This window comes from Candidozyma haemuli (genome assembly GCF_002926055.2).
Source record: "Candidozyma haemuli strain B11899 chromosome Unknown E_2014730914, whole genome shotgun sequence".
Taxonomy (NCBI): domain Eukaryota; kingdom Fungi; phylum Ascomycota; class Pichiomycetes; order Serinales; family Metschnikowiaceae; genus Candidozyma; species Candidozyma haemuli.
In genome coordinates this window covers 308,069-332,338 of record NW_020289903.1, presented here as the reverse complement: position 1 = coordinate 332,338, position 24,270 = coordinate 308,069, and the positions used below count along the sequence as shown (strand labels likewise).

The 24,270-nt window shown below is 44.9% G+C and overlaps 10 protein-coding genes across 10 annotated transcripts; 9 read left to right on the top strand and 1 right to left on the bottom strand. All coding sequences in view use genetic code 12, as the record gives it.

Moving 5' to 3' along the window:
• Nucleotides 1–386: 386 nt before the first annotated feature.
• On the top strand, nt 387–2,360 carry CXQ85_003329 (serine-type carboxypeptidase; the record flags this gene model as incomplete). Its single annotated transcript, XM_025486975.1, has 1 exon — nt 387–2,360. One exon carries the CDS (start codon nt 387–389, stop codon nt 2,358–2,360), a length of 1,974 nt encoding a protein of 657 aa, XP_025340423.1.
• Nucleotides 2,361–2,687: 327 nt separating this feature from the next.
• On the top strand, nt 2,688–3,308 carry YML6 (mitochondrial 54S ribosomal protein uL4m; the record flags this gene model as incomplete). Its single annotated transcript, XM_025486974.1, has 1 exon — nt 2,688–3,308. One exon carries the CDS (start codon nt 2,688–2,690, stop codon nt 3,306–3,308), a length of 621 nt encoding a protein of 206 aa, XP_025340422.1.
• Nucleotides 3,309–4,026: 718 nt separating this feature from the next.
• Nucleotides 4,027–4,464, top strand: RPS18 (40S ribosomal protein uS13; the record flags this gene model as incomplete). The annotated part of the gene is made up of 1 exon (XM_025486973.1): nt 4,027–4,464. The coding sequence occupies one exon, from the start codon at nt 4,027–4,029 to the stop codon at nt 4,462–4,464; it is 438 nt and encodes a 145-aa protein (XP_025340421.1).
• Nucleotides 4,465–6,017: 1,553 nt separating this feature from the next.
• Nucleotides 6,018–13,187, top strand: LYS2 (L-aminoadipate-semialdehyde dehydrogenase; the record flags this gene model as incomplete). Its single annotated transcript, XM_025486972.1, has 2 exons — nt 6,018–8,483; nt 8,979–13,187. 2 exons carry the CDS (start codon nt 6,018–6,020, stop codon nt 13,185–13,187), a joined length of 6,675 nt encoding a protein of 2,224 aa, XP_025340420.1.
• A 476-nt stretch (nt 13,188–13,663) lies between these two features.
• Nucleotides 13,664–14,410, top strand: CXQ85_003325 (uncharacterized protein; the record flags this gene model as incomplete). Its single annotated transcript, XM_025486971.1, has 1 exon — nt 13,664–14,410. One exon carries the CDS (start codon nt 13,664–13,666, stop codon nt 14,408–14,410), a length of 747 nt encoding a protein of 248 aa, XP_025340419.1.
• A 1,071-nt stretch (nt 14,411–15,481) lies between these two features.
• CXQ85_003324 (Zn(II)2Cys6 transcription factor) lies at nt 15,482–17,369 on the top strand (the record flags this gene model as incomplete). The annotated part of the gene is made up of 2 exons (XM_025486970.1): nt 15,482–17,339; nt 17,365–17,369. The coding sequence occupies 2 exons, from the start codon at nt 15,482–15,484 to the stop codon at nt 17,367–17,369; spliced, it is 1,863 nt and encodes a 620-aa protein (XP_025340418.1).
• Nucleotides 17,370–17,617: 248 nt separating this feature from the next.
• On the bottom strand, nt 17,618–18,430 carry CXQ85_003323 (uncharacterized protein; the record flags this gene model as incomplete). The annotated part of the gene is made up of 1 exon (XM_025486969.1): nt 17,618–18,430. One exon carries the CDS (start codon nt 18,428–18,430, stop codon nt 17,618–17,620), a length of 813 nt encoding a protein of 270 aa, XP_025340417.1.
• A 663-nt stretch (nt 18,431–19,093) lies between these two features.
• Nucleotides 19,094–20,203, top strand: CXQ85_003322 (NAD(P)-dependent alcohol dehydrogenase; the record flags this gene model as incomplete). Its single annotated transcript, XM_025486968.1, has 1 exon — nt 19,094–20,203. The coding sequence occupies one exon, from the start codon at nt 19,094–19,096 to the stop codon at nt 20,201–20,203; it is 1,110 nt and encodes a 369-aa protein (XP_025340416.1).
• A 495-nt stretch (nt 20,204–20,698) lies between these two features.
• On the top strand, nt 20,699–21,505 carry CXQ85_003321 (uncharacterized protein; the record flags this gene model as incomplete). The annotated part of the gene is made up of 1 exon (XM_025486967.1): nt 20,699–21,505. One exon carries the CDS (start codon nt 20,699–20,701, stop codon nt 21,503–21,505), a length of 807 nt encoding a protein of 268 aa, XP_025340415.1.
• Nucleotides 21,506–22,158: 653 nt separating this feature from the next.
• Nucleotides 22,159–23,706, top strand: CXQ85_003320 (uncharacterized protein; the record flags this gene model as incomplete). Its single annotated transcript, XM_025486966.1, has 1 exon — nt 22,159–23,706. The coding sequence occupies one exon, from the start codon at nt 22,159–22,161 to the stop codon at nt 23,704–23,706; it is 1,548 nt and encodes a 515-aa protein (XP_025340414.1).
• Between the last annotated feature and the right edge of the window lie 564 nt (nt 23,707–24,270).

Here is a 24,270-nt window from a genome sequence, read left to right as displayed (position 1 = left end):
ACCTTCTTTAAGGGTTTAATGGTTGCGAAAAAAGCAGGGCCGAGAGAAGAGTAGGCAAAAAAAAGGGCAAAGCCCCACGTCTCCAAGCCTCGGCAGCTCCGCTAGATCAAGCCGAAAAGCTCCCTTAAACGCCACTAAAAACCACAAAAATTGCCCCAAATTCTACTTGTCTGTAAATATCTCTCCATTACACAAACGTCCCTTTTCTTCCCATATGCCTTTCCTTTCTGTGTCCTTCCCCTTCTTGGAAGTTAGCCAAGAGTGAACCCGCGGGGGGTCCTCCCACACTCTCTCATGCGCACCCGATCTTTAACTTTGTACATCTTCCCTGATAAATTTCTCCAGTTCAACTACCACCTTCTTCTTCTTCCTTTTTCCATTTCAGCATGTGGGCATTGTTGTTTTTCGTGCTCACCGTGTGGGCCAACCCGATCAGCTTTGCCCGAGAAGAACTCTTTGCCAATAAGGGCGATACTCGGGGCGACTTTTATGTCTCGTCGTTGCCTGGCTTGTTCAGCCTTGATACCAAAGACATCCCGGTGATGTTTGCGGGCCAGGTGAAGCTATATCAGGAGAACGACACGCATTACTTCTTCTGGAAGTTTGAGGATCAGTATAAGGCGCCGGTGGCAGAAAAGAAGATCATCTTTTGGCTAAACGGTGGACCAGGGTGCCTGTCTATGGATGGAGCGTTGATGGAAGCGGGTCCTTTGAGGATCAATAAGCATCAGCAAGTGGTGTATAACCCTGGCTCGTGGCATAAGAAGGCGAACATGGTGTTCGTAGACCAGCCAGCAGGCACTGGCTTTTCTTACTCGGACGATAAGGCTAACAACTTGGATGACGTGCTGTGGCACTTCTTGAGGTTCTTGGATAAGTACTTTGCACTTTTCCCTGAAGAAAGGGAGTACGATATCATGTTGGCTGGTGAAAGTTACGCTGGCCAGTATATCCCGTATATTGCCAATGGCATCATTCGTCATATGCCCGATCTCAATCTTAAGGGTCTATTGATAGGAAACGGTTATATCGACCCTTACACGCAGGGTCTTTCATATGTTCCTTTTGCAACCCAGGCCGGTCTTATTTCTCAGGACCATCCTAACTGGAAGGATCTTCTTGAACGTCACCAGGAGTGCCAGAAACGTATTGACGAGGCTAAAGCTCACAGGTCTCCAGCTCGCGCAGACGTTGCTTCAAGAGTCTGCGATAACGTGCTCAACCTGTTGCTTATGTTTACTAGACACAAACATGGGCCTGTTAACGAGCAGTGTTTCAACATGTACGATTACACACTCAAGGACTCTTACCCTTCTTGTGGTATGCATTGGCCACCAGACTTGCAACATGTGACACCATTCTTGCGGGACGAAAAAGTCATGAAGAGTTTGAATTTGGTGAATAAGATGCAATGGAAGGAATGCCGTGGTATCGGGTTAAACTCTCGTGATTCGGCTCCAGCTATCGAGTTGTTCCCGGAACTTTTAAAGCATACCAACATCGTCCTCTTCCATGGTAACAGGGATATTATTTGCAATTATATCGGTGCTGAGTATCTTATCAAGGAGTTAAATTGGAACGGAAAGCAAGGTTTCTCCACGTCGTTGCCTACATATGACTGGTTTCATGAGGGCACGAATAGCGGCTACATCCAGAGCGAGGCCAACTTGACCTATGTTAACGTGTTCGACGCCTCGCATATGGTTCCATTTGACAAGCCAGAGTTATCAAGTGCCGTGGTAGATCTTTTGTACGCACGGTACGATGTTGAAGAACCACAAGGCAACAAACCTAAGATCATCACGCACAAGTTGTCCTTTGATGCTGAAGCAGATGAGTCCAGGCCAACAAAACCTGAGGAACCTGCCGCCGCTGAAAGCAGCGCTAGCCCATTGATCTCACCTTTGCCAATGGTTAGTGGAAATAGTACCGTTTCTACTGACGGATCTGGCAACCAATACAGCAATGCACTCGTGCGTCTCATCCAGTTTGCTGTCATTGTCGTTCTCATATGGGGAGTCTGTGCACTTTTCTCGGCCTACCGTTCGAGACCATCTTCCATCATTAAAACAAAGTCTTCCAACCGTAAGAAGAATGTCCAGTGGGCAGATCAACTAGAGGAGGAAGAGTTGGGAATGGCACCGGTCGGTGACCAGAAAATCTCGATTTTCTCTAGAGCTTTCCTGAAGTTGACAGGTGCCGATTATAAAGGTCGTTATGCTTCTGCTCCTCAATACGAGGACATTGAGTTAGAAGGTACGCGACATGAAGATGATGACTTTATAATTGCGAGCGACGAGGAGGAAGAAGCCGCTCCCGAGAACGGTGAGCAAGGTAGAAACACGGGTAACAGAGATTAACTCTTTACTGGCCCTAAAAAATGATGAATAACGAAGAACATATTGAACACAACGCCATATTGTAGGAGTTTTGCAGCCAACTGGTAGCACCGTTAAGTAGTTGATGCGTAGAAAGTCATGTGCGCGATCACGTGCACAAATTTGATGGAAAAAAAATCTAAACCAATATCACCATAGAGAACCACATATCTACCTCAATACTAAATGCTTAGATCATTCGCCAGATCGCTTGCCACAGGTGTCCAGGAGACCCTGTTACTGGTAGGTGTTCCACCAAAGTACACACTCGCTTCCCTCCGGAGCTTCCCATCCCTCGAACCTCACACGATGGCTCCATACCCAGCAGCCTTCTTAAACAAACCACTTAGAAGAGACTTCTTGTGGAGCGCTGTCGTTTACGAGGCCGACAAAGCTCGTGTTGGTTCGGGAAATGTTCCAACTAAAGGTGACAAGCCTTTCTCCAACAGAAAATTGCATCCCCAGAAAGGTACTGGTAGAGCCAGAGTTGGTGATGCCAACTCGCCCAACAGAGACAACGGCTTGAAGGCACATGGTATCAAGGCTCCACACGACTGGCTGACCAAGTTGCCTCGTAAGCTTTACGCCAAGGGTTTCCAGACAGCATTCAGTGAACAATATAGAAATGGCCAATTATTCGTCATTGGAGGTGACAAGAAGGCAGACAGCGACAAAGGGCTCGTTGATTTCGAGTATGCTTACCCACAACAGATGAAAGCGTTTGTGGAGACCCACGACTTGGAGAGATTGAACCTTCTTTTCATTACGGATGTGCAAAGAGATAACTTGTTGAAGGCCACTGAAGACATGGGCAAGAAGGCCGATGTGGTGACGAAGGAGGCACTTGAAGTGAGAGACTTGTTGAAGGCCAACAGAATCTACATTGAAGAGGCTGCATTAAACTGGCTTGTCACCTATTACGACCTTTAGGTCACACTGTAAATAGACATAATGGGATAGGACACGAAGTGTTGGTGTAGGTATGTAAAGTGAAGCAGCGTGGAGTCATAAAAGTTGATCTAGATTGTCATTTAGAACTGAAAATTGGTTGCCGTAATTGTTGAAAGTTGAAGTACTACTTATCTACTGGAATTGGGAGTAACGACTGAGACATGTTACACTTGGGGAGGACACTTTCCTTTTATATCTCAATCTAAAACCTCCATCACAATAAACCTTAAACCTTGAAATGATCATTAAACTGTTTAAATACAACACTTAGACAGCAAAAATGAAAAATTATTATTCATTACTGTCTTTGCCTGGTGCCTTACCCAAGATGGCTGCAAAATATGAGATAATACCACCCTTGAACGTCATCAACATAACAATTACAAATTCTTCTTTACCCCTGCTTTAAATAAAGTTTGGATTCATCTTCCTTTAGATTTTTTTTCCGAAAGATGATCCTCTTGTCGTTGGTTATAATGGGGAGGTAGGTGGTCTTCCATATCCTAGGGCTCGAGCCCTAGCATCTACGCGGCGCTCGCGCCATACACACCCATCCAAGGTGAGCCGGTGCAGAAGCAAAAGGGCATTTGTCCACGTGACACAGTCGCACCTGCACTCGCGGAGGAAGAGGGAAAAAATTTCCAGTGGTGAATACCAAAAAAGATTCCTTCCTAACTACCAAAGAACACCATCCGCCATGTCGTTAGTTGTCCAAGAAGACGGTTCGTTCCAGCACATTTTGCGTTTGTTGAACACCAACATCGATGGTAGAATCAAGATCATGTACGCCTTGACCAAGATTAGAGGTGTGGGCAGAAGATACTCCAACTTGGTTTGCAAGAAGGCCGATGTCGACTTGAAGAAGCGTGCCGGTGAATTGACCCAGGAAGAGTTGGAGAGAGTTGTTACCATCATGCAAAACCCAACCCAATACAAGATCCCAGCTTGGTTCTTGAACAGACAGAAGGACCAGGTTGACGGTAAGGACTACCACGTCTTGGCCAACAACATGGAGTCCAAGTTGAGAGATGACTTGGAGAGATTGAAGAAGATCAGATCCCACAGAGGTATTAGACACTTCTGGGGCTTGAAGGTGAGAGGTCAGCACACCAAGACCACCTCTCGTGGTCGTTAAGTTTGCTACGCTACGAGCATGTAACATGTAATTAATTTACGTATTGGAGAACCGAGGGGCAGTGTTCAGACTGCTAATGTAGTGCTGTCAGCTTGAGGGCTGCTTGTAGAAGGACGGAGCTATTTTGCCTTGTTTTGGTTTTGGTTGAATATCAGAGGATGGTTCGTCAGTACCATGGTACTACTTGCTAATGAAAAACCAGTGAAAAATGCTATCAGAGCGTTTGAATTCCATGTTAAAGTGCTTATACCTAGACTTTGTTGCTTTGTTTTGAATTTACCATGTAAGCACGGTATGTTGGTATCCACGATATGCCATAGAAGACACTCTGTGTGCCTCGTTCAGCACAAACGTTCAATTTTTGTCTCCTTGAGGAAGCCATCTGAAAAGCGCTTAACTATATAAACAGCTTGGGACCTTCTACTGTTGCTGCCCAAAGTCTGTGCTTCTTAAGTCTATCTAGAGGACGTCATCCTCGTACGTAATTCTGACCCACAACATGACAGGCACCTGGAAAACTTTCCACGATGTTATTAGAGACCCCCTTTTGGTGATTATACTTCTACTTGGCCAACAAGCCGTTCCGAAATGTCTTATTTCCTCTGTAAAATAGGTTTACCCTAAATAGACTCTTCTTATCGGGAGCTCGTGCGCCATATGTTGGTTTCGCTACAAATCTAACTCTTTCTTCGATCTTAATGTTGTTTTAGTGGTTGATTAATGAGCTGTTTAGTTCGTTTTCTTTAATGTTCTTTTTTTTTTTTTTTTTTTTTTTTTTTCAGTCTTCTGTATTACACTCTTCCAACTTCATGCAAGTGGTGAAGTCTATTTGTAGTTTTTCGCAGCCATTTATTGCAGAAACCAAAACTTTCATAACCAAAAGAGCACTAAAAATCAAGAAACAACCCCAAACACAGTTTAACAAATCAGTATCCATTCCAAACCCCAAACCCTACCCTACACCCTCAAATCCATCCTTTTTTTGTCAATTTCGTCTTGTTTGGCCAACCTCACCTGCTTACACCCTTTTGCAGCCATCGCATCTGCATAGTCAAGACAAGAAATACAGACTACCACTAGCCAGACATCCCAGAGAAAACATTAAAAAAAAGGATTGAATAACTGATTCTAGCTCGGTTGTATGAGGCCTCCTTTCAGTGGTTTCTTTTGATCACCTCTTTTTGTGGCAAAATGCAGCCCCCGTTGGCTCATCACTGGAGTTCCGTGGTGAGGGATGGCCTAACACTACATACGACCACACAACACATATTCCACGGAAACTTTAATCATTCAAGATGCTGAAATAGTGAGATCCATTTCCTTAACCTCATCTACCAATTTTTTGTGACCCTCTGGTCGTTTAGCAAGCAAGAAACCGTTGTAAAGAACTGCACACAAGACATATCAACCTTCGCATCTGCATGTCATAAAAGCGATAAGAATATAGTGCCATATATTTTTGACTTGGATACTACCTCATCTACATTTCCCCAAACACAAAGGGCACTTTCCAAAGTCATCTATATCTTCCTTCAGCTCGTTAAAATCCATAAATGACGCGCCCACAACACCCAGAAGACGAGATCACTCCAGACGCGGAAGAGGGTGGTTTCATACTAGATGATCCAGATCGCAAGCTGAAAAATGGCAGATCCAGGCGTCTGATGGCCCGGAAAACGCTGACATACAAGGAGGAGTCTGAAGATGAGGTGAATACCGCTCAGGAAAATGGTGGACCGAAAAAAAGGGCTGCTAAAGGCACCCGTAGAAATACGAAGAAGATTAAGGTGGATGACTCAGACGATGAGGGTGATGGGGATTTTAAGATTGAAGACCATGGTGTGTCTGACGATGACGACGACGATTTGGCTATTATAAGTCATTCCCGTCACGCAGCGGGTTCTAATCCAAGAGCAGCGGTTGTTCTAGATAGTGAATCCGAAGGAGAAGTGGAGACGGTGAACGGAAACGGCACGGCCGAAGAGGCACCAAAGCCGAAGCAGCGGCTTGCAATCAGCCCAGGATCTTCTGCCAAAAAAGGAGCGAAGAAACCAAGAAAGCCGAGGAAGAAGAAGGAGCCGAAGGTGAAGGTGCCGTACTTCACCCGAACCACTAATAAGCTCTATGAACAGCACCCAGAACTTAAGGATGTATTCCCATACCTCCAGTCGCTTCCTGGAATACCCGTGGAACGAGCCGAGCAGCCAGACAAAATGAATATTCGTCTTTTGCCTTTCCAGCTTGAAGGTCTTAACTGGCTCTTGAAGCAGGAAGACGGCGAGTTCCAGGGCGGTGTATTGGCAGATGAGATGGGTATGGGTAAAACGATTCAAATGATTGCTCTTTTCATGAGTGATACGCTGAAGAGGCCGAACTTAGTTGTTGGTCCTACGGTGGCGTTGATGCAATGGAAGAACGAGATCGAGGCTCACACTCATGAAGGTCAACTTAAGACGCTTCTCTTCCATGGTGCCAACAGAGAGACTAATATGGAAGAGCTCATGAAGTACGATGTAATTTTGACATCCTACTCGGTAATGGAGAGTGTTTACAGAAAGGAACGTTACGGTTTCCGCCGTAAGAACGGAATGGTTAAGCAGAAGTCGCCTTTACATGCGCTACCCTTTTACAGAGTCATTCTAGATGAAGCGCATAATATCAAGGATCGTACTTCTGGTACGGCGAAAGCTGCAAACGAGTTAAACTGTCAGAAGCGTTGGTGTTTGACCGGTACACCTCTCCAGAATAGAATTGGTGAGATGTATTCCTTGATTCGTTTTATGAAACTTGATCCATTCTACAAATACTTTTGTACCAAATGTGACTGTTCGCTGTCAGAGTGGAAGTTCTCAGATTGGAGACACTGTGATCATTGCGGCCATTCCCCCATGCTCCATACCAACTTCTTCAATCATTTCATGTTGAAAAACATTCAAAAGCACGGTATCGAAGGTGATGGTCTCACGTCATTCCAGCACATTCGTTTATTGTTGAGGAACATTATGCTTAGAAGAACTAAGCTTGAACGTGCAGATGATCTTGGCTTACCACCTAGAATTGTCGAGATCAGAAAGGACAAGTTCAATGCCGAAGAAAAAGATTTGTACCAGTCGTTGTACAGTGACTCGAAGAGAAAGTTCAATGACTACGTCGCTGAGGGTGTTGTGTTGAACAATTATGCCAATATTTTTACATTGATTACTAGAATGAGACAGTTGGCTGACCATCCTGACTTGGTTCTTAAAAGGATTGGCAGCAATGCAATTTCTCAAGATGTTGAAGGTGTTGTTATGTGTCAACTATGTGACGACGAAGCAGAAGAACCCATTGAGTCTAAATGTCATCACAAGTTCTGTCGTATGTGTATCCTGGAGTACGTTGAAAGTTTCTCTGGTGAAGAGAAGAAGCTCGAATGCCCTGTCTGCCACATTGGCCTTTCGATTGACTTGCAACAGCCAGCGCTTGCCGTTGACGAAGAACAATTCTCCAAGGCCTCCATTGTCAACAGAATCAAGATGGGTACGCATGGTGGTGAATGGAGACTGTCAACTAAAATCGAAGCTTTGGTCGAAGAACTTTACAAACTTCGATCTGATAGACATACCATCAAGTCAATTGTGTTTTCCCAGTTTACTTCGATGTTAGACTTGGTTGAATGGAGACTTAAGAGAGCAGGCTTCCAAACGGTGAAACTTTCAGGATCCATGTCTCCTCAACAGCGTGACAAAACAATCAAATACTTTATGGAGAATACCCTGGTGGAGATTTTCTTAGTGTCTTTGAAGGCTGGTGGTGTTGCCCTTAACTTGTGTGAAGCTTCTCAAGTGTTCCTCATGGACCCTTGGTGGAACCCAAGTGTGGAGTGGCAGTCGATGGATCGTGTTCACAGAATTGGTCAAAAGAGACCTATTCGTATCACGAGATTCTGTATTGAAGACAGTATTGAGCTGAAGATCATTGAATTGCAAGAAAAGAAGGCCAATATGATCCACGCTACGATCAACCACGACGATGCAGCCGTAAACAGGCTTACCCCAGACGATCTTCAATTCTTATTCATGAATTAATAGGATTGGGCCACTTTGAAACCCATCAATAATAATATTCATACACCATAAATTTGTAAAAGTCACCCCATTCATACTTCCCACATGATGGTGATTGACTCTGTAAGCCACTGGAATTTGCAGCCAAAACCACGTGACCAATCGACCACGATATTCTTTAAGAATACGCTACTTACAGCACTCCAAAAGACCCAGAAGACCTTGAAAAAGGCAAATTTTTAACTACATTTCAAATTTTAACTGAAAACACTTCTTCTCTATTGCCTTTCTTTAAGGGTTCCTCCTGCATGCGGCTCTAGTGACTCATGCTAGATAACAAAAATGCCTTTTCTGAATCACCATCGATGGCTGTTTGTATACACTACCGGAGGCCTGAAAAACCTCCCCACACAAAAGTGGTCTTGCGATAAAGTCACTTCCCACCACTAAATCATCTTTCTTTTTTAGTACTACACTTATTCTACTATTCAATTAGGTATGCTTGATTTTTGGCTTAGCTACCTAGAAAATCCGACGTTGTCGGTTTTACCGCATGACTTCTTGAAGCCTGAGAACAATCGCTCGGTGGAAGCGACCAAGCTGGTTCAGATCGCTGTCAAGCCAGAGTTCGTTACTGGTTTGGCTGTTTTGGCTGCCTTGATTTACAGATTGACTGGTGATGACGATGTTGTGATTGCTACTGATTCTGAGGCAAAGGGTGAGCCTTTCATTGTCAGAGTGAACGTGGACCCCAAGATGCTGTTCAAGCAATTGGAAGACAAGGTTCGCCAGGAGTTTGACACAAACCAGCATAAGGTGGAATACCACAACTTGGATGACATTGCACAGGCTATCAAGGAAAAGAACAACCTTGACGCCCGTCCTCCTTTGTTCAAGATCAGTTACCAGTACTCCAGAGACACTCAGAAGTTGGAGACTTCGGTCAAGGGCTCCGTGAGAGACTTGGCGATCTTCATTGACCCAAAGACTGCTGAATTGCATTTCTTTTACAATGCATTGCTTTACACATCCGAGAGAATGGACATTTTCGCCGAACAGTTCTCTCAGTTCACTACCGCTGTCAGCCAGAACCCTGATGTGGAGATCACCAAGGTCAACTTGATCACCCCATCCCAGAAGGAGCATTTGCCTGACCCTACTTTGGACTTGGACTGGAGCGGCTACAGAGGTGCAATCCAAGATATCTTCATGAAGAACGCATTGGAGTTTCCTGACAGAACATGTGTGGTTGAAACCAAGCTGTTCATGGACCCTAACTCCAAGACGAGAACTTTCACGTATAAGCAGATCAACGAGGCTTCCAACGTTGTGGGAAACTACTTGAAGGAAACCGGTATCAAGAAGGGTGACATTGTCATGATCTATGCCTACAGAGGTGTGGACTTGATGGTTGCCGTGATGGGTGTCTTGAAGGCTGGTGCCACATTCTCTGTCATTGACCCTGCTTATCCTCCAGCAAGACAAAACATCCACCTTTCTGTGGCCAAGCCTCAGGGTCTTATCGGCTTGGAGAAGGCCGGTGTTTTGGATGACCTTGTCAAGGACTACATCAAGGATGAACTCAATGTGATTACCTCAATTCCTCAATTGAAGCTTCAAGACGATGGTTCTGTTATCGGTGGTGCTTCCGAGACTTCATCTGAAGATGTTTTGGCTTCTTATCAATCTTTCGCTGAAAAGCCTACCGGCGTCATTGTCGGCCCTGACTGTAACCCTACTTTGAGTTTTACTTCTGGCTCTGAGGGTGTTCCTAAGGGTGTTTTGGGTCGTCACTACTCCCTCGCTTACTACTTCCCATGGATGGCCAGAAGATTCGGCCTCTCTTACCAGGACAAGTTCACTATGTTGTCAGGTATTGCTCATGACCCAATTCAGAGAGATATGTTCACACCACTTTTCTTGGGTGCTCAGCTTATTGTTCCAACTGCCGATGATATCGGAACCCCAGGTAAATTGGCCGAATGGATGGCTGAATACGGTACCACTGTCACACATCTCACTCCAGCTATGGGCCAGCTTTTGAGCGCTCAGGCCACAACCGCAATTCCTACTTTGCACCATGCTTTCTTTGTTGGTGATATTTTGACCAAGAGAGACTGTCTTCGCTTGCAGACTTTGGCTGAGAACGTTTTCATCGTTAACATGTACGGTACTACCGAAACTCAACGTGCTGTCTCGTACTTTGAGATCAAGTCCAGAGCTGCTGATCCTACGTTCTTGAAGAACTTGAAGGATGTCATGCCTGCCGGTACTGGTATGTACAATGTTCAGATGTTGGTTGTGAACAGACAGGATCCATCCCAGACATGCGGTGTTGGAGAGATTGGTGAAATTTATGTCAGAGCTGCTGGTTTGGCCGAAGGTTACCGTGGCTTGCCTGACTTGAACAAGCAGAAGTTTGTCACCAACTGGTACGTCGACCCCCAACAATGGAACGAGCAAGATCAGGCTAACCCAGAAGCTGCTAAGCAAGGATGGAGAGAACATGGCTGGTTTGGACCAAGAGACAGATTGTACAGAACCGGAGACTTGGGTAGATATTTACCTGACGGTAATGTCGAATGTTGCGGTAGAGCAGATGATCAAGTCAAGATCAGAGGTTTCCGTATTGAGTTGGGTGAAATCGATACCCACTTGTCCCAACATCCTTTGGTGAGAGAGAACGTCACCTTGGTGAGAAGAGACAAGAGTGAAGAGCCAACTTTGATTTCGTACGTTGTTCCAAAAGAGTGTCCTGAATTACACGAGCTCAAGGCCGATGTTGAAGAGCATGATGACCCAATCGTCAGCGGATTGGCTGCATACGGTGCCTTGATCAAGGATATCAAGCTGCACTTGAAGAAGAGATTGGCTCTGTACGCCATTCCTACCATTATTGTTCCATTGGTGAAGTTGCCTCTTAATCCTAACGGTAAGGTTGACAAGCCTAAGTTGCCATTCCCTGATACTGCTCAGCTTGAAGCTGTCGCTCGTTTGGCTGCTGACCAGAGAGGTGTTGACCATGAAGAAGAAAGCTTCAACGAGTTGGAAACTACCATCCGTGACTTGTGGCTCCAGGTGTTGCCTAACAGACCCGCTAACATTGCCAAGGATGATTCCTTCTTCGACCTTGGTGGTCACTCCATCTTGGGTACTCGTATGATTTTTGAATTGAGAAAGAAGCTCAATATCGATGTTCCTTTGGGAATCATTTTCAAGAACCCAACCATCGAATCTTTCTCGAAGGAGGTCTCCAAGTACAAGAAGGGTGATTTTGCTCAATTGGCTGACGGAAAGTCTGATCATCATGAAGTTGAGATCGACAACTCTATCACTTACAGTGATGATGCTAAGGAGCTTTCCAGAACCAAGCTTCTCAAGGAATACCCATCCCTGGAGAAGTTGGACTTCTCGTCTCCTATCAATGTTTTCCTCACCGGTGCCACTGGTTTCCTCGGATCCTTCATCCTTCGTGACCTCTTGCTGGGACGTAAGGGTAACTTCAAGGTCTACGCTCACGTTAGAGCCTCTAGCACTGAAGCTGGTTTGGAAAGATTGCGTAAGACAGGTAAGACCTACGGTATCTGGAATGAAGAATGGGCCTCCAAGATCGATGTCGTTCTTGGTGATTTGAGCTTGCCAAAGTTCGGTGTTGAGTCTGGCTTGTGGTCTACTCTTACCAACACAGTTGATGTCATTATCCATAACGGTGCCTTGGTCCACTGGGTCTATCCATACTCCCAGTTGAGAGATGCCAATGTGATTTCCACCATCAATGTTTTGAACTTGGCTGGTGAAGGTAAGCCTAAGCAGTTTTCTTTCGTTTCTACCACCTCCACTCTTGACAGCGACTACTTCATCAACGCCTCAGATGAGTTGACTTCTAGAGGTTTCGCTGGTATTCCTGAGCTGGACGACTTGAATGGTTCTCGTACTGGTTTGGGAACCGGATACGGCCAGTCCAAATGGGCTGCTGAATATATCATCAGAAGAGCAGGTGAGAGAGGTTTGAGAGGATGCATCACAAGACCTGGTTACGTAACCGGTTTCTCTGAAACTGGTGCTTCTAACACTGACGATTTCCTTTTGAGAATGTTGAAGGGATGTGCCGAATTGGGAGCTTACCCTGACATCACCAACAATGTCAACGCTGTTCCTGTTGACCAAGTTGCTCGTGTGGTGGTTGCTACTGCTCTTTATCCTCCACAAGCCGACTACTTGGCTGTTGCACAAGTGACTGGACACCCAAGAATCAGATTCAATGACATGTTGTCTTCGCTCAAGACTTATGGATACGAATTGAAGTGCCAGGACTACCCTGAATGGAGAAGATCTTTGGAGAAGTTTGTCATTGATGACGCAAAGGACTCTGCTTTGTACCCATTGCTCCATTTCGTTCTTGATAACTTGCCTCAAGACACTAAGGCACCTGAGTTGGACGACCAGAATGCCGTGAAGTCGTTGAAGTTGGATCTGGACCTTCTGGGAGAAGACAGAAGTGCCGGTGATGGTCTTGATGCCCAGCAAATGGGTATCTACATTAGTTACTTGGTGAAGATTGGATTCTTACCTGCTCCAGCCAAGCAAGGTGAACCTTTACCATCCATTGAATTGACCCAGGAAGCATTGGATCTTATTGCTTCTGGTGCTGGTGCTCGTGGTTCTGCTGGAAAGTAAGCCACGAAATCAATTTTGAAAAATTTGAAATACGAAAACGAGAATTATTTCTCCTAAACAAAAAATAGTTAATTTTACGCATATAAATGATTCTTTGTAGTTTAAACTTTTCAGTAGTGCCTTCTGTATGGGCGCCAGCCTAGAGAGGAACATCCGTACACATACACACCAGCACTGTTCAAGCACTGCCAAACTATAACTGGATTCTTCAATTCCAAGCATAAATACATGAAAAGTTAAAATCTGAGTATTTCTTGATGAGTGATAGGCATAGCCAAAATGGAAGCCGAAGGGCTGAACAGCCTCAGACGACTCCAAGCCCGAAAGCAGCGAACAACTTCCATATGATACTGTCACAACGAAAACGAACCAAAAACACTCCAAAGCTGCCTAGAAGCCCGATCCTGCCTTTACAAGCAAATCAACTAAGTGGAAATGAAGTCCTGGCAAAGAAAAGACTCGTAGAGCAGTTCTACATGCCCAAGTCAGAACCCTCACTGAAAGCGCAAAGCTACTCTGATCTTGTCACTGCGTTTCGCCAAGGACTACCGGTAGGGGACTCCCCTGGAAGAGAATATCGTCAGGATGACATTTTGCAATGGCTGCATGAAACCCAGGAATCTTTCATGGAATTGGCTAGAGAAGGAAAGGTAGAGTATTATCCCATTGATTCAGATATCCAGGATCCAACTAAAGTGACAGAAATGCTTTTAGGCGTTGATGAAGATGAAGGCAATGTTGAGATTCTTGATAGGCTTGTACTGGCCTTAGAAAGCTCGGCGCTGGCGCTTGAGCGTAGGTTTGATAAGAATAGCGATATCACAAGGACGCCTAAGGAGCAACTAGACATGCTCACGGACTACTTACGGAAGCTATCCCGAGAAGTAGAAGATTTGCATCAAGAGATTTCGGAGACAACCCTGCGATTAAAAAGTCACTTTAGGCTGCAGCTTCAAACCAGTGTACAGAAACTAGATAAGCTTGACGAGATGTTGAAAGAGTTGACTGTTCGTCTAGACGATAGCAGAAAGCGAATGCAAAATAGCAAAGAAGTAATGACAGAAGATATGGCGGAGAAGATTGCTGTTCTTGAGTTCGTTGCTAAGAGATTCAACGAATACGATCAGACGGTGAGGCAGCGTAGAATCACACAGCTGACCTTTTTCCTTTGTTTCGTTATTGTTGGCGTCATACTTTACGGACTCTTCCAGAAGTTCAAGTAAACTGACAACAGCTGACTAATACTACATTTGCATAGCATTTTTTGTTGACTAGAAATCAGAAAATTACGAAATAACTAGCATTACACGGAACGAATAATAAATCATGGTTTCTGACATTTATTTGTACATTGGCCTATTCATTTCAAGACTCATTCAGGCTTTCACTTTGATCGCTATCGATACTAAACCTTGCTTGTCTAATCAACTCGTAATATTCCAACTCTCCCACTTCAATCTTGTGCATTTGTGTAAGTTTGAATTCGCTTCTACTATGTCTTGTGCTCCAATTGCGGTGGTATAAAAGTTCAGGTTTCCTAATCACGTCATCCCGGTTCCATTCGTCTTTGAAATGTTGCTGAATCAGTGCTTTTGATGCCTTGGGTGCTTGCTCCCGGGGTTCGCTTTCTGTTTCGAACAGGTCGATGCCACAACCAAATGCATAACTGGCTAAGTCTTGTTCTATATATGAAGGGTTGCTTCCTTCGAATTGCTGAGTGGATTGCATTATTTGATGATTTTTGTAATGAACTAAAGATAAAGATATAATGAGGGTATCAATAACCTTCTTTCATATATATCCTGACTGATGATGTCGTACTCTACTTTCCGAATATCCTATTTGTCTTTCTGAGTCCGGCAAGTCCAGTATAACATAGCCTGTAATATTGCCATGATAAATAATGTTCCTCTAGATGACCAGTAACTAGACCAAAAAGTAACTATAGTTGCCTTGAATAATTAAGGCGATATGCATTTACATGGATCGGTAGTCTTTCCTATCTTCGCGATATGCGTATAGTAGGCAACTTGTCTAATGTGGGACTACGAGGTAGCGAACAACGGCCAACAACGGCCAAACATGGACTAACAATGTATTCTACGTATGAAAGGGACCTTCTACCAAGTTGGCCTATTCTTCCTCCAATACATGTAATTCTTCTTTGTGCATTGGTGCCTGAGCTTATTCCCCCACGTCCCCCACGTCGCACCATCTGCCCCACTTATACCCCAGACGGACTTCTGTCGCCCTCAGTGCCGAAGAAACATCCAACTACAACTTGAAGAGTCAAAATGACTTCAGATCCAGATAATGATATAAACAGGTTTGCGTGCAATGAGTGCAAGCGAAGGCGAATCAAGTGTGCTCGAGAGCTTCCAGTTTGTGGAACCTGCCGTTCTGCTAAGAGACATTGCCTATATGAGCAGTCCAAGCGGTCCCCTTTAACTCGAAAGCACTTGACTGAAGTCGAGGAAGAGCTCAACTTTACAAGACAGATTTTGGCTAGGCAGTGTCCTGAGGTGGATCTTCTGCAGTTAGTCGGTAAACTTCGAAATGGCACGAGTATAGATGAACTTCCAGAGCTTGGGGAAGTACAGAGCTTGAAACGTCAAAGGATGGAGCCCACACCACGTCCAGATGTTTATAATTTGGGCCCAACTCCTCAGATGAATATCCTGCTGCTTCTTCAACATGAAGAAAACGATTCACACGAACAGTCAAATATGCTCTTTCAGATTCCTCAGTTTCTACCGCCGACCATCAATGAGACAAATGATGTTTCCAAACTGAAAAGTTCAAACACATCTTCACCGCTTTCTAATTCATGCTCAAGTAAGTGCTCCTGGGATGAGCGCCGTTCAATGCTAGATAGAAAGTTCTCGGTGACTGATGGCATGGCTACGACAGAGTCCAATAGCTACTTGGGCGCTACTAGTTCTGCAGCACTCATCAACTTGGTTGGAGGCGGCTACTTTCTTCACAAAAATAGGCCTAAACGGCGTGAGAGCCAACACGGATCACCATCATCTGCTTCATCACTAGCCTCCATATCGGTTCCTTCCAAAGAGAGAATTGAGCACTATGTGAACTTATACTTTGAGACATACCATATTTCCTATCCGATTGTTCATCGTCCACTATTTCTTGCCCAGTTAAATGAAGTGGTTGAGGCGCCACCTGGTTGGCGTTCGTTGCTTTACATCGTAGCAGCGATCGGTTCTTTTATGTCTGCCACCAACGCTGAGGATGACGATGATTTAACACTTTTGGATTGCGCTAAAAAGGAACTATCAATAGAGGATTTGGAGACAGGTTCACTCACGCTTGTTCAGACACTCGCTCTTATATCTAATTATCTTCAAAAGCGGGACAGACCAAATTCAGGCTACAATTACCTTGGTCTTGCTGCTCGTATGGCAATGGGACTAGGACTTCACAAAGACTTTACTGAAGCTGGAGATCTGCTACTCAATCAAGAAATGCGTCGACGTGTCTGGTGGTGTCTTTACATCTTTGACTGTGGTCTGACTATCACTTACGGTAGACCATTAGGTATTCCTTGCGCCGGGATAGATGCAAAATTACCAATGAATGTCGTCGATTCCAATATGACAGCTATGACAGCAACCATTCCTCGACAAGAACGTGAACCAACAAACTATACTAGTGTCCGTCTTCAGGCACTTTTCCATATGTTCACCAATAGCATCTATGAGCGCATTATCAGCGATCCATTTCCCCTGGCGCATACCCTACTTCGTTGGGACTATGAGTTTATTGAACGATGGAAACTGATGATTCCTGACAGTTTTCAAGAAGAAGTAAACGTTGCAGCAAAGTTCAAATTAGCTCATGCTGTCTTGTACTGGCGATCAAGGAATCTACGAATCATCATGTATCGTACTTTCATGTTGAAAAGGCTTTTCTCTGACAAGGAAGAACCGGTGGACGAATACGAAACTAGGGCAGGAGAAATATGCCTACAAGAGTGCAGTGCTACTATTGAGAGTATGGACACGTTCTGGAGCGAGAAGGCTCAGTACAACAGAATGGATGCATGGTATTCACTTTATTTCCTTATACCTGCTGTGGTAATGCCATTGGTATGTCTCCGGAATGATCCTGTTTCTCCAGAAGCAAACGGCTGGCGTAAAGAAGTAGTAATGGCACAAAGAGTGATTGATAAAATCCTGAAAATATGTCCACCAGCAGTGAGAATATCAGAACTAATTAGCAACATGGGAGGTGGCTGTTTGGGTCACCAAGAACACAATCTGTCAGGACTAACGCCTTTTAACCCAGACAATATGGCGTTCCCTACAATGGCGGTAGATGAAAGCCCTATGTCACAACTTATGCAGCTTCATACAATGCTTTGGCCTTCGTCGTTTGACATTGAACAGCAGTTTTAGCTTTTATTAAGTCTATTAAAGAAGTGCATACCCTCCACCGACAATGACTTCTTCACCTGTCACATACGAAGAAGCCTGACTGGCCAAGAAGACGTATACACCCTTGAGTTCATACACAGAGCACATTCTCTTTGCTGGAATCAAACTAAACCAGATCTTCTTCCATTCTTCAGGATGAACGTCGGTCATTTCCGTTGCGATGTACCCTGGCGATACACAATTGACTCTAGCAAAATCAACCCATTCGACTGCTAGACACTTAGCTAAACGAACCACTGCTGCCTTAGATGCGTTGTATGGAGCTTGGGGCTGAGGATAGTTGACGATGCTAGATGAGATAGAAGCAGTGAATACAATTCTGCCCTGATTGAACGACTCGGAGTTCTCCTTCTGCTTCTTGAACGCATTTGCAGCTGCCTGAGCCGTAAAAAACGCACCGTCTAAATTCACACTCAAAGTCTTATGGTAGTTCTCTTCAGTAAACTTTTCAGCTTCCTGGTGAACTGCTACACCAGCATTGGGTACCACAATATCCAAGCGACCAAAGTCTGAGACAACTTGGTTCACACAAGCCTCGATGTCCTTCTTGTTCACCACATTACACTTGTATGCTTTGAAGCGAACGCCCAATTCTTGAAAAATTTCTTCCACTTTCTTCACTTCATCAGGCTTTGAAGAATTGTATGTTATAGCAATATCAGACCCTGCTTCGGCTAACCCTATCGCAGCTCCGAGCCCGATACCGCGAGCGCCTCCAGTGATAAGAGAGACGTTGTCTTTAAGCGAAAAGAGCTTGAAAATTGAAGCCTCAGATGGTTGGAAAAGCATTCTTGGAGATATTTACAGGCTTTGACTTTTAAGCTTTGGATTTGGGCCCTTATATAGTTTGTGGGTGGGACACCATTGGAGGAGGGGATGCAGTGCGGAACAATACCCCGGATTAACCAGGGTCACTGTATTCCGTCAGGGATAAGGGTGGCCCTAGTGTATAGGCATGGTCAGGGTAATAGGTAATTTAGGGTCCTGATGGACCGACCATGTTAAGGTTCTAAAGTGGGGGCGACTTACCGTACATTGAATGCGGCAGAGTAACCCAGAAGGAAGCGGGACCAGGATAGAGTACACCGAAAAGTATGAGGGAATAAGATAGAACATTGCTTACTTAGGAGAGTCTACGTTGTACTTTCAATATGTGGATGGGTATAGGCTGAGACATTGGACGAAGTTGACCTCACCAGGAATCACCACGCCAATAGTACCATAATACTGCCTTTAAGCTTTCCTTGTTTCGAGTTGCCTCTTCAATCATCAGTACATTTGCCCGCCAAACTTCCCCATACTCCCGATGCACCGTGGGTGGGATGTGGACCGTGAAGAATGGCTGCGAAATCGTGGGGTGCATTGCACCAGGTCCACAGAAGTCCGTGATGTAGTTTAAAAGAAGACATCAAACCCAAATGATGTTTTTCATTAAACACAATTCATCCACAAATGTCAGTCGAAAATCCTGCTTTTATTCTTAAGTCAGTCAAGAACGTCGTCTTTGAGAACAGACCTATCAAGCCTTTGCAACCAAAAGAGGTGAGGGTCCATATCAACCAGACAGGTATCTGTGGAAGCGATGTTCACTACTGGCAGCGTGGCCGTATTGGGAAGTTCGTTATGAAAGATGGTAAAGACATGGTGTTGGGCCATGAACTGTCTGGTACAGTCGTTGAGCTTGGTTCTGAAGTTACTACTTTGAAGAAGGGCGACCGTGTATCTGTTGAACCCGGTGTTCCTTGTCGTTACTGTGATCTTTGCCGTGATGGAAAGTATAACATGTGTGAAGATATGGTCTTTGCAGCTACTCCTCCATGGGATGGAACCTTGCAACGCTTTTACAATGTTGCATATGACTACTGCTACAAGATCCCTGATACTATGGACATGGAAGAAGCTGCACTTGTTGAACCAGTCACAGTTGCTGTTCAAGCTTGCAAAAGAGCTAAACTCAAAGGTAGGGACTTTGTTGTGGTGTTTGGTTGCGGCCCAATTGGTTTGTTATGCCAGGCAGTAGCCAAAGCGCTTGGTTGCAAAAAAGTTATTGGCGTGGACATTTCTGATGGCCGTTTAGAATTTGCGAAGACTTTCGGAGCCGATGGAGTCTTTAAAATGCCAACGAAGAAAGATGATGAAGGCGCCGAGGACTATTCTAAGCGGGTGTCTGCATTGATCAAAGAAGAATTCGATATTGGTGAATGCGGTGCAGATGTTATCTTAGAAGCCACGGGCGCTGAACCATGTATCCAAACTGGTGTCTTCTTGGCAAGACATGAAGGCAGATTTGTTCAGACAGGCATGGGCAAGGAATTTGTTAGCTTCCCTGTTACCGAAGCTCTTGTCAAGCAACTTAACTGGACTGGCACTATTAGATATTCTACTGGCTGTTATCCAACTGCTGTGGATTTGGTTGCTTCAGGCAAGATCGACGTGAAGAGACTCGTTACTAATAGGTTCAAGTTCGAGGAGGCGGAGAAAGCTTTTGACTTGGTCAAAGAGGGAAGAACCGATGTCATCAAGGTTATGATTGAGGGTGTTACAGATGAGACAAAGATTTAGAAGGGGAATAGTAAGATACAGAATAAAAATTGTGATCCAGAAAAGGTTGTAAATTGTGCTTGACATTATGAATTTATCTCGAGAAAGTCAACCCCACTATGTTCATAGAATTTTTCAAGAGTTCTCAGTTAGATCCACCGGTAGTACTACCATGCCAAGGACCGCCAATAGTTCTCCCCACTTTATTGGCCCCTATTCAATGGAATAAACTTCGAAGCCTCTATGCAAAAGAAGAATTACCCCAAAGGCGATATCGTTTCCCGTGAAAGCCTGACCAGTTGTGGAGCGTTACCATAGTATGGGTGCGACAGAAGTCCGAGACGACAGAAGTCCGGGGTCATTGGTGTCCGGTGCAACATTTCTCCACTGCAAGGTTCCCCTGCTAGTTTATCCATGGTACTGAATTGTATAAATGCTAGGCTTCGCCCTTTCTTCTTTACATCTACATTTACTGTTGTTAACATCTAATCAACTCGTTTTTCGCAGCCATTTCCAATGTCCTCCTCAATCAGAAAGCCAGACCCCAAACTCTCCGACAGCGTCTTTGAGATGTTTTCCATGAAGGGCAAGGTGGTAATTATCACCGGAGCTGCCGGTGGTATTGGAAGTGAAGTTGCCAAAGGATTGGCTGAAGCTGGTGCTGATTGCGCATTGTGGTACAACACCAACGACGCTGCCATTGAGAACGCCAAACAACTCGAACAAAAATATAAGGTCAAAGCCAAGGCTTATAAAGTTGATGTTAGAGAATGGGAACAAGTTTCCAATGCGGTGACAGAGGTTCTCAAGGACTTCGGCCACTTAGACGTGATGATCGCTAATGCTGGTATTCCAGCTACTGCCAATCTTCTTGATCTGACTTTCGAAGAATGGAATAATATTGTCCAGACTGACTACAATGGTGTCTTCTACTGTGCTCGTGCTGCTGGACAGGTGTTCAAAAAACAGGGCTTTGGTAACTTGATCACTACTGCTTCCATGTCTGGTTCAATTGTGAACCTTCCACAGGAACAGGCCAACTATAATGCTATCAAGGCTGCTGTAATGCATTTGAGTAAGTCATTGGCTGTGGAGTGGGCTGAGTTTGCAAGAGTGAATTCCGTTTCTCCTGGTTACATCGATACTCCCATTTCTGCAAAGGTGACCTACGAAACTAAGGAAGAATGGTACAGAAGAACCCCAATGATGAGAGACGCTGATCCAAGAGAGCTCAAGGGCATTTATTTGTACTTGGCTAGTGACGCCTCTTCATTCACTACTGGAGCAGACTTCATCGTGGATGGTGGTCACTGTTGTCCATGATTCTATATGTTACATACTGAACGAACCTAGATGTAATGAATGATGTAGAGATGAAGGAGTTTGGTGGAGCTATCGCGTAAGGACATTACATTAATCTTTCTTGTGTAGATGTCATGTCTTCAATTGCATAGAGTGAGTAAGTGCAGCATCTTCACTATAACCCCAGTTTATATTACTTCTTTTCAAGATAACCCTCGCTTAGTTCTCCCTTATGTGATAGTGTCGTTACGTTTCTCTTTTGGCCATTGTAACCAAGCTTTCATATTTTCTGGCTTACTGGCCTACGGGCTTCCGAGGCTCGGTGGGGCTTGAGAAATGGTTGCAAAATACGGCCCCACTTGGCCCCACCTCGAAGGAAGTCGAACAAACGGATTGATGAGTTCATAATGTAAGTAAGCAAGTCGGTTATTTGTGGGGACGAAGAACGTTTCCGTCAATTCCAATCACTTCCATCTCCTGTTCCGTTTTCTCCCCTTGTCAAGAATGGGCATTCGAAGACCACGGACATCTGTCAGCCTGCCCCAATATGCCCCGCACATTATCCAAGAACTTGATGTTCGGACTTTCTTACTGTCAATTCCGTCCCTTTCCATGTTCACAACCATATAAGCAGGCTGATTTGCAGCCACTGGTATCCTGGAAAACTCACAACCATGTTCTTCAAGACAACTCCCATAGAGGAGATCGTGGGAAAAGCCATTGCACAGGTTCTTCCTGACCATGGTAAACCCTGGTATAGAGTAAGACATCTTTTGCAACTCAATCTTATCTTGCTTGTACCGCTCCTTTCATCGGCCACCGCTGGTTACGATGGCTCTTTGATGAATGGACTTCAGGCAATTGACGAATGGAAAGAGGCATTCAACCATCCCAAAGGTACTATGCTTGGGTTTGTCAATGCAGCACAAAACTTTGGCTGCGTTATTGCCCTTCCCTTCTGTGGCTGGCTCACAGATTACCTTGGTAGGAAGTGGACATTGTGTATTGGTCTTTGGGGAATTGTCATTGCTACGATTATCCAGGCCACGGGAGATACTCTTGCCCAACTCATTGCCTCGAGATTCATTGTTGGCGGTGCTGGTATGCTAGCAGTTCAGCCTGCTCCTTTACTTGTGGCTGAATTATCGTATCCAAGCTACAGAGGTAAGATGACGTCCATGTACTGGTGCTTGTACTATTTGGGAGCCATCTTGGCATCTTGGGCTTGTTATGGTACTGCTGGTAGGGGTGATACTTGGGCATGGCGGATCCCAACAATTCTTCAAGGCGGTTATCCAGTTGTGCAGCTTGCGTTTTTGGTCTTTGTCCCCGAGAGCCCAAGATGGCTAATATCCAAGGGTAAAGTAGACAAAGCGAGGGAGATAATGGTGAAATATCATGCTGGAGGTGACGAGAACAGCCCGCTTGTGGATGTGGAAGTGACCGAAATTCTCGGTGCTTTGGAGTTGGAGAGACTGGCGAAGCAAACCAAATGGCTGGATTTGATCGCTACCCCAGGAAACAGAAAAAGAACATACATTGCATTATCTCTTGGAATTTTTGCTCAATGGAATGGGGTAGCTGTGGTTTCCTATTATCTCACATTAGTACTTGACACTATTGGGATCACCTCTTCTTCAATGCAAACATTGATCAATGGGCTCTTGCAGATATTCAACCTCATAGCGGCCGCTTCGGCTGCTTTGCTTGTGGATTTTTTGGGTAGAAGAACATTGTTCCTTTGGTCTGGAATAGGAATGCTTGTGTCTTACATTATCTGGACCGCTTGTTCCGCTGTGTTTGACCAGAATGGGTCCATGGCAGCAGGAAGGGCAGTTGTTGGGTTCATCTTTATCTTCTACTTCCACTATGATATCGCCTACACTCCATTGCTTTTGGGGTACCCTACAGAGATCTTTCCATACTCGTTACGGTCCAAAGGTGTTACAGTTGAGCTTTTGGGAGTCTATGGGTCACTAGTGATTGCGTCCTTCTGCAATTCCATTGCCTTGGACGATATCGGCTGGCGCTATTACATTGTCTTTTGTGTTTTGCTCGGAATTATTGTCCTCAATACCTACTTCTTCTATCCAGAGACAAAGGGTTACTCTTTAGAGGAAGTAGCGAAATTGTTTGACGGAGAGAAAGCCATGGACTTGGAACTGTTGCTGGACAATAAAGCCGAAGTGGAGTACATTGAAACCGTGCCCAAGCAGGGTTAACGCTGAACAAGGCTTTTTCAAGAATAATACCTTTTGCTTAAGCGCCAGCGCTAGCGGTGACTGAGATGCACCATAGAAGCACCGTGCATTGGTATGGCCTGAGGGATCATAAGGAGAGAAAAAATCAAGTCATTGTCAAGTCGGAAATGTAGATTTACTAAACCTTGTGGGTTTTATGGATTGACTCAGACGATAAATAGAAAAAATTACGAAAGTAAAGAAAGTCTCGATTGTATTAGGCTTCCGAGATCGTAGCATAGTATGAAGATTGCCGACAAGCTTAATGAGATCCGAGTCATGAAGTGTACAAGTACAATCTACAAGTAGAATGTACCACTGATCCATGAGTCAAAGCTTCGTACCCCGAGCAAATTCTTTCGTTTACCTATTATTCTCACTCTTAAGCACGGCTTGAGGCGTTCGCTGCCAGTGATCTACGTCATCTGTGCATCGAGGCACCCTGGCCTTGGCTCGTAGCAAACGCCGCTTCCTCCACCAAATCCCACGATCAACACGTCGTTCGGCGCTTCACCACCGGTCGATTCCGCTTCCAAGACAAGGAAT